Genomic DNA, 17,923 nt, shown 5'->3' with positions numbered 1-17,923 from the left:
TAGAACAGAGGATTTTTCTGGAGTTGGAATTCCACCGCCTAGAACACAGCGTTGTTGCAACAAGACGAAGTTTTCAACGGAGGTTTAATGTAACCAAAGGACCGAAAAGCGATACAATAAAGGATCTGTTTGAAAAATTTCAACGGACTGGGACCGTGACGGATGAACGTGCTGGAAAGGTAGGGCGACCGCATACGGCAACCACAGAGGGCAACGCGCAGCTAGTGCAGCAGGTGATCCGACAGCGGCGTCGGGTTTCCGTTCGCCGTGTTGCAGCTGCGGTCCAAATGACGCCAACGTCCACGTATCGTCTCATGCGCCAGAGTTTACACCTCTATCCATACAAAATTCAAACGCCTCAGCGCCGCTACCATTGCTGCACGAGAGACATTCGCTAACGATATAGTGCACAGGATTGATGACGGCGATATGCATGTGGGCAGCATTTGGTTTACTGACGAAGCTTATTTTTACCTGGACGGCTTCGTCAATAAACAGAACTGGCGCATATGGGGAACCGAAAAGCCCCATGTTGCAGTCCCATCGTCCCTGCGTCCTCAAAAAGTACTGGTCTGGGCCGCCATTTGTTCCAAAGGAATCATTGGCCCATTTTTCAGATCCGAAACTATTACTACATCACGCTATCTGGACATTCTTCGTGAATTTGTGGCGGTACAAACTGCCTTAGACGACACTGCGAACACCTCGTGGTTTATGCAAGATGGTGCCCGGCCACATCGCACGGCCGACGTCTTTAATTTCCTGAATGAATATTTCGATGATCGTGTGATTGCTTTGGGCTATCCGAAACATACAGGAGGCGGCGTGGATTGGCCTCCCTATTCGCCAGTCATGAACCCCTGTGACTTCTTTCTGTGGGGACACTTGAAAGACCAGGTGTACCGCCAGAATCCAGAAACAATTGAACAGCTGAAGCAGTACATCTCATCTGCATGTGAAACCATTCCGCCAGACACGTTGTCATAGGTTTCGGGTAATTTCATTCAGAGACTACGCCATATTATTGCTACGCATGGTGGATATGTGGCAAATATCGTACTATAGAGTTTCCCAGACGGCAGCGCCATCTGTTGTTGAAAATTGTAACTACTGTAATTTCGAAAGTTTGTCCGGCTGAAAATGTACTGTTGTCCCAAGCATATTGCAACAAACGGTGTATTTCTATCACTGCTCGTTTAGTTTTTATTGCCGTTTCAAATATACCGGTCATTTTTGAAACACCCTGTATATATATATATAAGGGAAACACTGATAGCCGTAGTACCTTGTGGCCTTCCTCCTTTTTTATTAAAATGAGGTAACTCTACCACAAAACATACTTTATTGTTGTTAAAGATGTGTAATGCTTTCCAGATATCTGTGGACGCTTATAGAAGGGACTGCGACTGATTTGGGGGCGGATTGCTGGATATTTCCTCCGAAGAAGACATTCGAGTTTTACGGTTTAATTATGTGGAGTGAGTGTGTGTGAGAGAGAGGGGGGGGGGGCGTTACAGAGTTTTTAACGTGACTGACGAATTTTCGAGGGTTAAGGAAATTTGGATCACATCTACTCTGCGGAAGGGTGCATGAAGGTATATGGTTGAGCTAATCTGTGATTATTTCTCTCAGAAGTCTTATTGATCCTTTGGCAAATGTTGAGACGTTTTAGGTTTGGGTACTTCCCCACTGGTGCTTGATTTGTTTGTCTTTCATATGCATTGTGGGTGGAAGAGAGGCTGGACCGCGACTGGAGTGAGAGAATGTTTACCTGAAGTTAGAGGAGCTGTTGCAAATGCTGGGGCTGCTGCTGCTGCTGCTGGCTGTGACTGGTGCGTTTTTACATGCTTGCTATTGTTGTTGTTGATGATGATGATGATGATGGTATTGTTGTTGATGATGATGATTACTTAGGAAAAGAAGAATTTCTTAGCTGAAATAGCTACAAAACCCTTAGTCTAGATAACCGGTTTCGGTAAACAAATATCTTGTACCAGTTTATGAAGATGTGAAGATGTTAATTTAGTTTTACGGAAATCTTTTATCCACCATAAAGTTTTTTATACCGACCTCGGCTAAGAAGATCTTCTTCTGCTAAGTAATCAGTACAGATCGCCCCTTCGAGCTCAGCATGAGTAAACTAATGATGATGTTAAAAGTGCAGATGGCTGATTCGATGTATGGCGCTCATCCGGGTGCTGATCTGGTTGACGTTGCTTCTGTCCTCCATGCTGTTAAGGGGCTCCGGAACGCCCTATACTTGCAATGTTAAAATAACGCTTATAAATTACATCTTTCCTCACAAAGTATTTGAGGTAGGAAGTTGAACTTTTTACAGATTATTTATTGGAATATGGGCTACAACTTAACACAGGGATTTTACAAAATTTTCGTTCAGTTATTAAAGATGATTTTTTTCAATTGTAATGAAAATTGACAACATTTTTTTGCAATTTTTTATTTATATATTCAAAAATATACAGTTGTTTGGAAAAAGGCTGTGTTAAATTATGCAGAAGGTACTGTGTAACATTTACTGAAAGTTTGAAACAAATATGTTTGGAAGATCCTTAGAAAACACGTAATTAGTATGAGAAAATAAAAGTTTTGGGAATCGTGCGACAAAGATTGGATTAACTTTTTAGTGCATTCCAGGTCCATAGGATGGATTATCTTCATCCTCTGCAAACTCCTCCTCCAGCTTCCTCTTGTTCCTCCTCCTGTTTACTCTTGCTTGTATTTCTAGACTCTTTACAGCCCTGTCTGCAGCCCGAAGGCGTTCCTTGTCTAAAGCAAGCATCGCTCGTACCATGTTAGAACTTATCTTCATTCCCATATTTCTCAATACCTTGCACCTTACAATGTTGCCATCATTGAAAGTCGCAACAGCATCATACACACCAAAGTGAAGTGTTTCTATTCCAACAAATACAGTCTTGGGGATTCTCGACCATATAACACTATTTACACTTTCATTGGGATTTTGAGATTTTCCGTGAATACACTTTTTCAACAGTTCAGGTGCTGCTAAGTCTCTGAAAATAGGTTAGCCACAACACATACTTTATCTCACATCACTAAAATGTACCTGATGAACACGGACGTTAATAATAACACCATTTGACAGCAGTTTAACAGCGCCACAGTGGGTCACGCCCATGTAGAACACATTTTAAAAAAATTTAAAAATAGTTGTAGTGTTCGGAATTGAATAAATTATATATCTATTAAAAGGTAATAGTCTGCAGATTCAGAAAACACAAAAAAGTAAAAATTGAACTATTCATGATTTTGAGCCTTTCCGGAGCCCCTTAACGGTGACTGAGGTGAAGATTAGTATGGCAGAACGGGGCAGGTGTCACAATTTGTGATTTGTAATTTTTGAAGACAGAGGGTTTACAGCTTCCCCTTCTATCATTAGCGTATTCCTAACATGTATGCTCGGCTATATTTTCCCACAAATTAGAGGCCATATCAACATTTGGTTCTTCAATAGGAAGGAAGATTATGGTTTAACGGTACTTCGAAATCGATCTCATTAGAGAGGAAGCACAAACTCGAAATGATGCAAAGGTCGGAAAGAAAATCGGTAGCGAAGTTTCAGAGTATAATCCTGGATTTTGCCTGGAGCGATTTTAGGGAAATCACGGACAACTTAAGGGGTTCCGGAACGCCCTATACTTGCAATGTTAAAATAACGCTTATATGATGATGATGATGATGTTTGGTTTGTGGGGCGCTCAACTGCGTGGTTATCAGCGCCCGTACAATTTCCCAACCTTTGCTCAGTCCAATTTCGCCACTTTCCTGGATGATGATGAAATGATGAGGACAACACAAACACCCAGTCATCTCGAGGCAGGTGAAAATCCCTGACCCCGCCGGGAATCGAACCCGGGACCCCGTGCTCGGAAAGCGAGAACGCTACCGCTAGACCACGAGCGGCGGACAACGCTTATAAATTACATCTTTCCTCACAAAGTATTTGAGGTAGGAAGTTGAACTTTTTACAGATTATTTATTGGAATATGGGCTACAACTTAACACAGGGATTTTACAAAATTTTAGTTCAGTTATTAAAGATGATTTTTTTTCAATTGTAATGAAAATTCACAACATTTTTTGCAATTTTTTATTTATATATTCAAAAATATACAGTTGTTTGGAAAAAGGCTGTGTTGAATTATGCAGAAGGTACTGTGTAACATTTACTGAAAGTTTGAAACAAATATGTTTGGAAGATCCTTAGAAAACATGTAATTAGTATGAGAAAATAAAAGTTTTGGGAATCGAGCGAAAAAGATTGGATTAACTTTTTAGTGCATTCCAGGTCCATAGGATGGATTATCTTCATCCTCTGCAAACTCCTCCTCCAGCTTCCTCTTGTTCCTCCTCCTGTTTACTCTTGCTTGTATTTCTAGACTCTTTACAGCCCTGTCTGCAGCCCGAAGGCGTTCCTTGTCTAAAGCAAGCATCGCTCGTACCATGTTAGAACCTATCTTCATTCCCATATTTCTCAATACCTTGCACCTTACAATGTTGCCATCATTGAAAGTCGCAACAGCATCATACACACCAAAGTGAAGTGTTTCTATTCCAACAAATACAGTCTTGGGGTTCTCGACCATACAACACTATTTACACTTTCATTGGAGTTTTGAGTTTTTCCGTGAATACACTTTTTCAACAGTTCAGGTGCTGCTAAGTCTCTGAAAAAAGGTTTTATCACCTCCATTATTGCATCTCACATCACTAAAATGTACCTGATGAACACGGACGTTAATAATAACACCATTTGACAGCAGTTTAACAGCGCCACAGTGGGTCACGCCCATGTAGAACACATTTAAAAAAAAAATTTAAAAATAGTTGTAGTGTTCGGAATTGAATAAATTATATATCTATTAAAAGGTAATAGTCTGCAGATTCAGAAAACGCAAAAAAGTAAAAATTGAACTTTTCATGATTTTGTGCCTTTCCGGAGCCCCTTAAATCTGGATGGTCGGATTTGAATCGCCGTCCTCCTTAATGCGAGCCCAGCGTGGAGTGGTTAACGAACCAATGTGTCACCCCGTTCGGTTTGGCTCTTCGGAAAAAAAAAGGTTTGTCGGAGTATGTTTTTGTGATAACTTGTCCCGAGTTCAGCTTGGTTGTGAAAGATATTGCAGATGGTTCTCATGGGTTATTTAAATCGTAGAAAATAAATTATTCACAAAAAGTGAAGAGAAACCAAAAATGATATTCATAAAGCATTCATACGTCTATAAGATCGACTTAGACAATAAAATACCAATTTAAAAAATATCCTATAATAACCTAGTCACTTTCGGCTGTACATTCATAAATTTGATATGTTTTGATATGTTAAAAAGTTCTTTGGTCCAGGGGCACATAATTCATGAGCCCAGTTCTTGCGTCTGTACACTCAATCCATTTTTCCTTAGATTTACTGTTACAAAATTGTTCAAGACAAATTAAACAGAAGCCGATCCTCTTCTTCACTAATTGAGATTTCTACTTTCTTCTTTTATTTGTAATTATTTGCATTCCCATTATTTTCAGATGTTCTTCTAAACAGAGCTTCCATTGATTTTTGACTTGTATTTTCTCACACTTCTTCAAGCCTTTTTTTAACTAGCGCATCTGCTAAAACTACTTTACATCCTTATATATAGATTCGACGACCTTGCTGGCAAAGGTAGTTTTTGAAAGCATGAAGACAAATAGAAGAAACTCTCGCCGTGTGCGAGTGTGCGTTATCTTATGTAACTGGAAGCCCAGGAGGCTTACCATGAAGAGCAACAAAATTGGGCGTAGAATATCGTCGACGTACAGCTGTGCTGTAACATCTACATCTACATCCATACTCCGCAAGCCACCTGACGGTGTGTGGCGGAGGGTACCTTGAGTACCTCTATCGGTTCTCCCTTCTATTACAGTCTCGTATTGTTCGTGGCAAGAAGGATTGTCGGTATGCTTCTGTGTGGGCCTCAGATGACAACCAAAGGGGCTATGAAAAGAAAAGGCACCGCAGATCCACTCCTGGTTATTGGGCCGTATGGCGGGCGACAGTCAGATTGTCTGGAGTGTCTCCAGATACATCTGGAGGATATCCAGAAACAAGCCCAATAACTGCATGCATAAGGGCTAGATTTGAACCATAACGTTAGAGACTTGCTGAATTTGTGAAACCCTTTACCTCGAATTTTTCGGAATTTGTAATCATTCATTTGTCTGTACACTTACATCACATCTATCTGTTTCCACTCCATTCGGATAATTCCTTCGTTGTGCTTCGTTTTTTGTTTTTGTGTGCAAAAAATACGATAATAGTTTCTTCGAATACGAGTAGGCATAACTCGGTCGAATCTGAGAATTAATAACTGAAGCACTGCATTGTCTTAGCAAGTAAGCGCTGCCTTTGGACTGGATTGTTCTACCGGGTAATCTACATCTACACGGTTATTCTGCAATTCACACTTAAAATCCTGGCAGAGGGTTCATCGAACCATTTTCATACTACTTCTCTACCATTCCACTCTCGAAAGGCGCATGGGAAAAAGGAACACCTAAATCTATCCTCGAGCTCTGACTTCTCTTGTTTTATTATGATGATCATTTCTCCCTACGTAGATGGGTGTCAGCAAAATATTTTCGCATTCGGAACAGAAAGTTGGTGATTGGGAGGTACCCGTGGTCTAGGGGTAGCGTCTTTGATTCATAATCAAAACGTCTTTGGTCCCGGGTTGGCATTGGCATTGGCGGCCGAAGATTTCCGGCATAAGAAGTCAGCCTCATTCTGCCAACGGCCTTGTCAAAGAGGGCGGAGGAGCGGATAGAGGTTCAGGGCACTCTCTTGTCCTAGGGGTGGGAAATTGCCCCTAAAGGCGGAAGAATCAGCAATGATCATCGACATGAGGATGCAGAAGGCAATGGAAACCACTGCATTAAAGACACGTAACGTGTATCCACAGGACATGTGGCCTGTATTTGAAGAAGTGTCATGATGATCTCTCCATTGGCAAAAGATTCCGGAATAGTCCCCCATTCGGATCTCCGGGAGGGGACTGCCAAAGGGGGAGGTTACCATGAGAAAAAGATTGAATAATCAACGAAAGGATAGCGTTCTACGAGTCGGGGTGTGGAATGTCAGAAGCTTGAACGTGGTAGGGAAACTAGAAAATCTGAAAAGGGAAATGCAAAGGCTCAATCTAGATATAGTAGGGGTTAGTGAAGTGAAGTGGAAGGAAGACAAGGATTTCTGGTCAGATGAGTATCGGGTAATATCAACAGCAGCAGAAAATGGTATAACAGGTGTAGGATTCGTTATGAATAGGAAGGTAGGGAAGAGGGTGTGTTACTGTGAACTGGTCAGTGACCGGGTTGTTCTAATCAGAATCGACAGCAGACCAACACCGACAACGATAGTTCAGGTATACATGCCGACGTCGCAAGCTGAAGATGAACAGATAGAGAAAATGTATGAGGGTATTGAAAGGGTAATGCAGTATGTAAAGGGGGACGAAAATCTAATAGTCATGGGCGACTGGATTGCAGTTGTAGGGGAAGGAGTAGAAGAAAAGGTTACGGGAGAATATGGGTTTGGGACTAGGAATGAAAGAGGAGAAAGACTAATTTAGTTCTGTAACAAGTTTCAGCTAGTAATAGCGAATACCCTGTTCAAGAATCACAAGAGGAGAAGGTATACTTGGAAAAGGCCGGGAGATACGGGAAGATTTCAATTAGATTACTTCGTGGACAGACAGAGATTCCGAAATCAGATTCTGGATTGTAAGGAGTACCCAGGAGCAGATATAGACTCAGATCACAATATAGTAGTGATGAAGAGTAGGCTGAAGTTCAAGACATTAGTCAGGAAGAATCAATACGCAAAGATGTGGGATACGGAAGTACTAAGGAATGACGAGATACGTTTGAAGTTCTCTAACGCTATAGATACAGCAATAAGGAATAGCGCAGTAGGCAGTACAGTTGAAGAGGAATGGACATCTCTAAAAAGGGCCATCACAGAAGTTGGGGAGGAAAACATAGGTACAAAGAAGGTAGCTGCGAAGAAACCATGGGTAACAGAAGAAATACTTCAGTTGATTGATGAAAGGAGGAAGTACAAACATGTTCCGGGAAAATCAGGAAAACAGAAATACAAGTCGCTGAGGAATGAAATAAATAGGAAGTGCAGGGAAGCTAAGACGAAATGGCTGCAGGAAAAATGTGAAGACATCGAAAAAGATATGATTGTCGGAAGGACAGACTCAGCATACAGGAAAGTCAAAACAACCTTTGGTGGCATTAAAAGGAACGGTGGTAACATTAGGAGTGCAACGGGAATTCCATTGTTAAATGCAGAGGAGAGAGAGGATAGGTGGCAAGAATACATTGAAAGCCTCTATGAGGGTGAAGATTTGTCTGATGTGATAGAAGAAGAAACAGGGGTCGATTTAGAAGAGATAGGGGATCCAGTATTAGAATCGGAATTTAAAAGAGCTTTGGAGGACTTACGGTCAAATAAGGCAGAAGGGATAGATAACATTCCATCAGAATTTCTAAAATCATTGGGGGAAGTGGCAACAAAACGACTATTGACGTTGGTGTGTAGAATATATGAGTCTGGCGATATACCATCTGACTTTCGGAAAAGCATCATCCACACAATACCGAAGACGGCAAGAGCTGACAAGTGCGAGAATTATCGCACAATCAGCTTAACAGCTCATGCATCGAAGCTGCTTACAAGAATAATATACAGAAGAATGGAAAAGAAAATTGAGATTGCGCTAGGTGACGATCAGTTTGGCTTTAGGAAAAGTAAAGGGACGAGAGGCAATTCTGACGTTGCGGCTAATAATGGAAGCAAGGATAAAGAAAAATCAAGACACTTTCATAGGATTCGTCGACCTGGAAAAAGCGTTCGACAATATAAAATGGTGCAAGCTGTTCGAGATTCTGAAAAAAGTAGGGGTAAGCTACAGGGAGAGACGGGTCGTATACAATATGTACAACAACCAAGAGGGAATAATAAGAGTGGACAATCAAGAACGAAGTGCTCGTATTAAGAAGAGTGTAAGACAAGGCTGTAGCCTTTCGCCCCTACTCTTCAATCTGTACATCGAGCAAGCAATGATGGAAATAAAAGAAAGGTTCAGGAGTGGAATTAAAATACAAGGTGAAAAGATATCAATGATACGATTCGCTGATGACTTTGCTATCCTGAGTGAAAGTGAAGAAGAATTAAATGATCTGCTGAACGGAATGAACAGTCTAATGAGTACACAGTATGGTTTGAGAGTAAATCGGAGAAAGACGAAGGTAATGAGAAGTAGTAGAAATGAGAACAGCGAGAAACTTAACATCAGGATTGATGGTCACGAAGTCAATGAAGTTAAGGAATTCTGCTACCTAGGCAGTAAAATAACCAATGACGGACGGAGCAAGGAGGACATCCAAAGCAGACTCGCTATGGCAAAAAAGGCATTTATGGCCAAGAGAAGTCTACTAATATCAAATACCGGCCCTAATTTGAGGAAGAAATTTCTGAGGATGTACGTCTGGAGTACAACATTGTATGGTAGTGAAACGTGGACTGTGGGAAAACCGGAACAGAAGAGAATCGAAGCATTTGAGATGTGGTGCTATAGACGCATGTTGAAAATTAGGTGGACTGATAAGGTAAGGAATGAGGAGGTTCTACGCAGAATCGGAGAGGAAAGGAATATGTGGAAAACACTGATAAGGAGAAGGGCCAGGATGATAGGACATCTCCTAAGACATAAGGGAATGATTTCCATGGTACTAGAGGGAGCTGTAGAGAGTAAAAACTGTAGAGGAAGACAGGGATTGGAATACGTCAAGCAAATAATTGAGGACGTAGGTTGCAAGTGCTACTCTGAGACGAGGAGGTTAGCACAGGAAAGGAATTCGTGGCGGGCCGCATCAAACCAGTCAGTAGACTGATGACCAAAAAAAAAAAAGTGTCCTGTAACGCAATGACAGCAAGGTCGAGTCGGTGAGCTGCAGAGGACGCCTATGGATGGACCGCTGTGTGCGTCCTGTGTAGAGCAACGGCCGTAGAGTGCACTCGGTGAAACAGAACCGGTATTGAGCCGGGAGCTTACAAAGTACGCGGTGAAAAAACAGGACTCATTAGGCAAGGTTGTCATGCAGCCCGGAATTTAAACCGACTGCAGATCGGTCGGGCAGCGATCTGAATACTCGTCTGATGGAAGCATATCGGCAGAGTCAAGTGACTCACGGAGGCAAGGTAGTGCCCCAATGACAGCGCTATTTGCGCCAAGGCTTATGCTTCTGGTGGCCATTCTGGCGCCACACGTTAGTGTGTCGGGTGCTTGAATTCTGATTGTCGTTTACGGGCAACCCGCAGAACACGGTTGAATGGTGGGTGGCTGTGACGCCAGGGAATATACAGAACGTTGAATGGACATATCCTTGGCGTCTGGTACTTGGATCTTTTCTTTGTCTGAGCCTCCAAATACTACGCTAATACTGCTTCTGCCGGACAATTACGGATAACACAAGCACGGAGACACTGCGTTGCCTACTTTGCACTACGTGGAGGAGTAAAGCAAGTGTCAGCCAGTACAAAAGAAGTAACGAGTTAACACAGACAGGGAATAACCGCAAAGTCTGCAGAACGTGCAAGATAAAAGCTGCCGGCTGTTAACCTGCCGGCACACAAACGACTAGGTGTTTTAGGTGTCATTCAAAACTTGCCTCTGCCATGTACACATTCATTCAAAACTGACTCTGTGGAGTGGTGAGATAGCCCATTCCTACTCCTCTTTGCCCAGTTATTGAGTTCAGTCAGATCGGTCCTGTGTGTGACATTTGTATCCATGATACTACAACAAACCTAAATGCTTCCATGCCTCAACTCCTTAATCAATTTGTATTCCGTATTACTTGACTTGCATATATTAATTTCCTCAATTAAATTTAGACTTTAGTACAAGCCACAAGGTTGAAGGATTTAATGAAATCAGTTAAGATTGCCACACTTTGTAACTGCCGAAACTAGCTTCACGTTACGTCAAAATGGCTGCGTTAAAGAAATTACCTGTAAGAATTTTGTAGTTTGTATGTAGCATTTTTGATAAGGCTTTCTACAGAAAAAGAATAAGTTACATTTTCGGAACCTGGATATCAATAGCCGTCAAGTAATGTAAAAAGACGTGTTTGACCATCAGCCACTTTTATTTCAGCCCTAAAAACGGACTGGTTTCAGTCATCGACCATCTTCACGGATAAGAGTTAAAATGGTTTAAGCCAAAACATTACATTTGTCATTACTGAAATAATGTATAGAGCACATCACGTAATTAGTTGTTAGTTGTCATGTTTGCTTCTAACAGTACTGTGTCATATATTGATATTCATGACATGCTCTACACATTATTTTAGTAGTGATAAGTGTAATGTTGTGGCTTAAACCATTTTAACCTTTACCCGTGAAGGTGGTCTATGACTAAAACCGGTCGATTTTTCGGTTTAAAATGAAAGTGGCGGATCGTGAAACACGCATTTTACACAATCAAATTACACACTGTCTGACCAAAAAAAAAAAAAGTGAAGAACCCAGAGGCAGAGGAGGAACCAAAATCAAATTTCATAGGTTGAGAAAATATGCAATGTTATTTCGTTGAGTTCAGTATCGTGTCACACTGATAAAGAAAATGTCAATATGGGTCCACTTATCATTATTACGCTGGACCCCCACTGACCTGGATGCATGCACTGTCAAGTGTGTCATGAAGCTGTTGTATTCTCGCCTGAGTACAGAATATGGAATGAGAGTAAATCGAACAACGCGAAAGTAATGAGAAGAAGGAGAAATGAGTACAGCGATAAATTTAACATCATAATTTGTGATCACGAAGTTGATGAAGTTAAGGAAATCTGCTACTTAGGCAGAAAAAAAACATGATGGAGGAACAAGGAGGACATAAAAAGCAGATTAGCAGTGGCAAAAGGGGCGTTGCTGGCCAAGAGAACTCTACTGGTATCAAACAAAGGCCTTAAATTGAGGAAGAAATTTCTGAGAATGTACTTTTGAAGCACAGCATTGTATGGCAGTGAGAGATCGACTGTGGAAAAGCCAGAACAGAAGAGAATAGAAGCACTAGAGATGTGGTGCTACAGAAGAATGCTGAAACTTGGGTGGACTGACAACGTAAGTATTGAGGAGGTTCTACAGAGAACTGACGAGGAAAGGAATATATGGGAAACAGTGACAAGAGAAGGGACAGGACGTGAGGACATCTGTTAAGATGCCAGGGAATAACTTCCATGGTACTAGATGCAACTGGAGAAGGTATAAGCTGAAAAGGAAGACAGAGATTAGAGCAAATAAGTGCTACTTTGAGGTGAAAAGGCTGTCACGGTAGGGGATTTCATGGTGGGCCGCATCAAATCAAACTCTCCTGAGGCAGACTGTCCCCTAACTTTTGTAACTGGTCCTCAGTATCCTAGATGCTGACACTGTGATGGAGGTGATACATGCTGACACTTGGATAGTTGATACCTGAGATAGTACCACACATGTTCTATCGGCGATAGAGCTGGCGATCTTTCTGTCTATGGCAGTGCCTCAGCATGATGCAAATACTTCATAGAGACACATGCCATGTGTGGACGAGCATTGTCCTCTTGAAAAATGCCATCATGGGCGAACATTGTCCTGTTGGAAAATGCCATCATGATGTTGTCTCGTGAAAGGTGACATATGAGGACGTAGAATGTCTGTACATACTGTTGGGTCATCAGAATTCCCTCAGTCTCTACTAGCCGTGAGCTGAAGTCATATGGAATGATTCCTCATACGGTGACGTCAGGAGCAACACCACTGACCCTCTCCAAAACATTGGATGTTCAAAATGTTCAAATGTGTGTGAATTCCTAAGGGATCAAACTGCTGAGGTCATCGGTCCATAGACTTACACACTACTTAAACTAAATTATGCTAAGAACAACACCCATGCCCGAGGGAGGACTCGAACCTCCTGCGGGAGCGGCCGCGCAATCCGTGACATGGCGCCTCAAACAGCGCGGCCACTCTGTGCGGCAAAACACTGCAAGCAGGGCCGCCGCCATACTCAACGGCAATGGTCTCCTGGGTAGTGCAGAACTGCTTGCGACCGAACCGCCGAATCTTTCCATCAGTAAATGGGGTATGTTCTCAACTGACTCGGTTGTTTTAACCCCCTCCACTGACGGAATAATCCGCTTACTAATTCCGTATGTATAAAACCAATACGGACTTGTAGCTGTCACGCCTTTGCGCTTACTGCTACGTATTTTAACTGTAAATAGCTCAGTCCTAATGGTAAGAGGTAGTAGTGAATCCACGTTGTTAATATTTGAATACAGCACAGCTGCCACAAGCTCAGCTCACTTTTACTCCACTCCTACCCTCGCCATTGCACCACATTAACTAGGTGCTACGTGGACCTTGCTAAATTCACTTGCGTATACATTTTTGACCGTTACTCGCCAGTATTTACCTAATGATTAGTACACTCCTAACCGGACTATTTCCCTAAGAGCTGTGATGATTGAACGGGTTCGATCCACGGCCTACAGTGCCCTACAGTTCACACGGTAACACTGCCTACCTGACCCACTTAACTTGGTAATGAGCTTATGTATCCAATCACCACTGCTAGCAGCAGTGGATAATCCTATCAGCACGACGAGAGCAGCAGACTTACCGTCGAATCCTCCTGAAAATACTTATAACTACGGTCGCCAGCTCTGAAGGAGCAAAAGAATAAATCAATTTTTGGCTCGTTTCAAAGTAAAATGGCTTGAGTTGAATTTAAACTTAATTCTGAATATTACTATTTCTGATCATTCTAGATGATTCTACAAAGCAAATACTCTCTCAATTTCTGTGAGTTGGCTTGGTAATTACTACCAAGACAGTTTATGCAACTTGGGTTAACAAAATTCTATCCTTCATCTTATTTAATGATTTTGGATATTACTCTTTGGACAATTGATACAGAATTAGTTAAGTGACTTTATTTGAAAGGTTACTCAGAAAAATTTAAGTAACTATAAATAGGCGACTCATTCTGGTGTGACCATTGCTCTTTTCAACATTCTTATACGCTAAAGTATTCTACAACCAAAAGAGTTGTAAATGAAAGAGGCGATGGTGGCCTCAGTCTGATTTCACTATACTATGTTTGAGGTTACTACACTTTACAATGAACAACATGCGTCGTAATTTTACTCATTACTATATTCTGTCCTCTGCACTTGCATAAAAGAAAACTGGTATTCTCCTTTTACATGTATACAAAGTTCGACTTAACAATTGCAAGCAGTCTTGCCTTGGGTAGACGTGTCTGTGCTGGTGGTGAGATGCATGTGGCTAACGCAGCTCTTCACGCCTCATGCCCTTAATGGCGGCTGGAACTACGAGCTGTAGCACTCGTATAAGCTACTGCACGTCCGCCATAAAATCTGGGCCCAGGAACTCTTACAATCAGCCCCAGTGGCATAGAGGCGGCTTCAACAACCATTCGACGCGTTTTACTCCAAAAACGGCGACGATATACGCCTCTTCTCTGTTGCACAATCACTTTTGCGTGAGCACAGTTACGCACATCCGATCACGTCAACATTCCCCAGGCCATTCCATTGTTCAGTCCCTGTGTCTCCAGCTACCTCTAGCTACGCTCGTATCACCAAGAGTGGGGGCGTTCCCCTACCACCTTTTCACCGAAATCATTTAGTATTTAAGAATATTTATATTTATTACCCTGGAGTACATATCAGTCATAATGATTTACTACTAGCGCTTTACAACATTAAATTATACAGTAATAACTTATAATTACCAAGAAAAAGAATACATTTGACTCCGAGAGCTTAGTGCATTGTCTGACTGGTAGCGCTAATTCCCAGTTTCGCCAATAGATGGCATCAGGGTGCACTCCCTGGCAGTCTCACACAAGCGCGCCCGTTTCCGACGCGCGGGCTCCAAATTACTGTCAGCCCACCAACATTTCAGTTCCGTCACATGGTATTCGTCGCTGAATACAATTCGTCGCCACCCGTTAGCAGTGCATTCTTCCTAATCGCTTCACCACTGCATGTATAGTCATTTGTGTTGCATTAATGGCAGCCTACGCTTGGGATGGTAATTCCCTAGTACGGCTGCTGTTAGTCTCCGCTACCAATGGTGTGGGATGACACAAATGTTGCAGGGACTCCATTACTTGTTTTCGCATGGCAGGCACTGATGTGAAGGCGTTACGATGTGCTCAGTGCGCAATACGGAGATACTCCCTTGTGCTGCGAAAACATGGTCGATCAGAACTTGGCGAGTATGCCTGCCATTACGTTCTCATCGTTGTGCCACTAAGGCATCCGAGTGCCCCACAAAACGGGGTAAAGCTCTATTTTCAAGCCATTTTGATTAATTTTCGAGGGTATACCTCATCTTCAGGCTAAATGGCATTACAAAAACAACATTACAATAAGGTCATACTGTTGTTACATAGTCTTTTCGTAAATGCTGTGGCCATCCTGTGGAAGAAGAGAAAACTTAGTGAGAGGCGATGTCAGTTTGGAAGCTGGAGTGATGTTTGCACGAAAATGTTTTGTAATGGTCAGACACTTTGTTCTTCTGATGTGGGAGTCTCGTTGTGATGCGCTGAAGTGTTTCCATTTCCGTGGCTCTCTTGGCTTTCTTGGTCACTGATCACAAATTGTCACTAACATAACAGTAACTTGGAAACACGATTACAAATGATTCTGTCGTGCAGTGGACAAGATGGCGGTCGAAATACAGCTGGTTTCGATTTGACTATCGATTTGTCGATCTACGTGGTGTCAGATTTTTACATGTCTTGACTTTAGCCCCAGCAGTAGCTTATAAATATTTAAAATAAATTGTTTATAGCATGATGAGTTCAATAATAATGTAATAGGTGCTCAATTTGTAATGTATTTCGTTAATGTACATCTGTAATACGATAACAAGACGTGTAGAAGACATGTAAACATCTGACATCACGTAGATCGACAAATCGATAGTCAAATCGAAACCAGCTGTATTTCGACCGCCATCTTGTTCACTGCACTACATAATTATTTGTGATCGTGTTTCCAAGTTACTGCTATGTTAGTGACAATTTGTGAACAGTGACCAAGAAAGCCAAGAGAGCCACTGAAATGGAAACACCTCAGTGCATCACAAATAGACTGCCACGCCAGAAGAACAAAGTGAGTGACCGTTACAAAACATTTTCGTGCAAACATCAATCCAACTTCCAAAGTGACATCGCCTCTTACTAAGTTTTCACTTCTTCCACAAGATGACCCCAGCATTTACGAAAAGACTATGTAACATCAGTATGACCTTATTGTAAAGTTGTTTCTGTAATGCCACTTAGCCTGAACATGAGGTTTACCTCGAAATATGTCGCTAAATAAGTAAGTGATACAATAGTTGACAAAGTTTGTGACTGGTAAAGGTAATTTAAAAAAATAACCTCTACATAAAGCTCGATAACCTCTACATAAAGCTCGATTTGATCAAGCGACCACAATGAGGACCATATCAAACTCTGTCAGGCGCTGATAACGCTATCTCACTCGAGTACGCGGCATCTTCGTGTCCTTCAAAGTGGTCACTCAACATATGACGCTGTTTAATGTCCTTTATATACCCTATCAGGCATATTCAGAACAATAAACACGAAGGACACTAATGAACTCTGGTGGGCGGTCTACCTGTGACAGAGAAATGCAACTCTAATCATTTACATGCTCACTGCTGGTGTGTAAATTTGTGAGTTTACATTGACATCTGACCATGTCTCCTGGGCGATTCACTTGCACTGTCAACTAGTAAAATTGTTTACATTGATATTTTTCTTCCCGTTAAAATGTTTCTTTCATTCATCTGTGGACATGCTGGCTCCCACATACGTCAATTCCCGTGTTCTTGTACCATTTCTTTACCATGACAGAACTGTCGAATGTATAGCTCTAGGTAAATTAAAAAAGGCAGCGGTACTGAGAACTGGACGGTGATGTAAGCAGCTGAGAGAAAACTGTAACATATTGGTTGAGTATTAAATAACTGAAAATTTTGTAGTAGTAACTGTTAAATGATGTTCTGTTAATGTAAATGTAGGGTTTCACAGACGAAAGCTGTTCAATGAACGTATCTTCAACAATGGTTGTTAAGCAAAGCACTTTGCGTAAAGCAAATTTTACAGTAATAAGAAAGTAATTTCATACAGTAAAACAAATCTCGTGTTTGTGTTGCAGCAAACAACCGAACAATGGAAGAAGGTTTTCCTGATAGCGTCGGGGGCGCTTTTAGCAACAGGTGTGCTGCACCTCCTGACGTCCTCCGCGGAAATACAGGAGTGGAATTCGCCCGCTGTCGTGGACAGACAGCCGAAGCGATACCGAGAAGAGCCGGAGGACGAGGAGGCTCAACGGAGCCTTACTGCGAACCAGGAGAGAACTCAGCTGGAGGAAATTAAGGGAAAATGGCGAACATCTGGAAACGCGCAGTAGGCCACCGTGCTTGAAGAGGTGGTTGTCAACAGTATCTCACACATGCGAACCACCGACTAAAGGTGCTACTGAAAGTTTGATTTGCTTCGAATGACAGTTACCAACAAGTTATTATTTAAATACCAAAGGATTTCATTGTGCCACCTTCCGTTATATGGATCCTTTACCATCTCATCCAATTCCCACCATTTCTTACCCACGATGAACATTTTCATTTATTCTTTGCTATCCAGAAACTCGACACAAATATCCTCCTGGTTTTCTCCTCTATTATCTAATACTAGTATGCTGCCTCTCTCTCTCAGACAACAAATCCACCTCGTCCATCGCCTCCCTATCCTACCAC

The 17,923-nt window shown here is 42.0% G+C and overlaps 1 protein-coding gene across 1 annotated transcript in view; it reads left to right on the top strand.

Moving 5' to 3' along the window:
- Window positions 1-17,637, top strand: part of LOC126163129 (sialin-like) — a 191,858-nt gene extending 174,221 nt beyond the window's left edge. Inside the window, exon 10 of the mRNA XM_049920056.1 lies at window positions 17,323-17,637. Coding sequence (XP_049776013.1) covers window positions 17,323-17,577 — 255 coding nt within the window. The 3' untranslated portion in view covers window positions 17,578-17,637. The remainder of the gene's footprint in view (window positions 1-17,322) is intronic.
- The last annotated feature ends 286 nt before the right edge of the window (window positions 17,638-17,923 follow it).

The sequence above is a fragment of the Schistocerca cancellata genome, chromosome 2 (assembly GCF_023864275.1).
Source record: "Schistocerca cancellata isolate TAMUIC-IGC-003103 chromosome 2, iqSchCanc2.1, whole genome shotgun sequence".
Taxonomy (NCBI): Eukaryota; Metazoa; Arthropoda; class Insecta; order Orthoptera; family Acrididae; genus Schistocerca; species Schistocerca cancellata.
The sequence above is the reverse complement of the archived record's forward strand: the minus strand, read 5'-3'. Positions and strand labels throughout refer to the sequence as shown.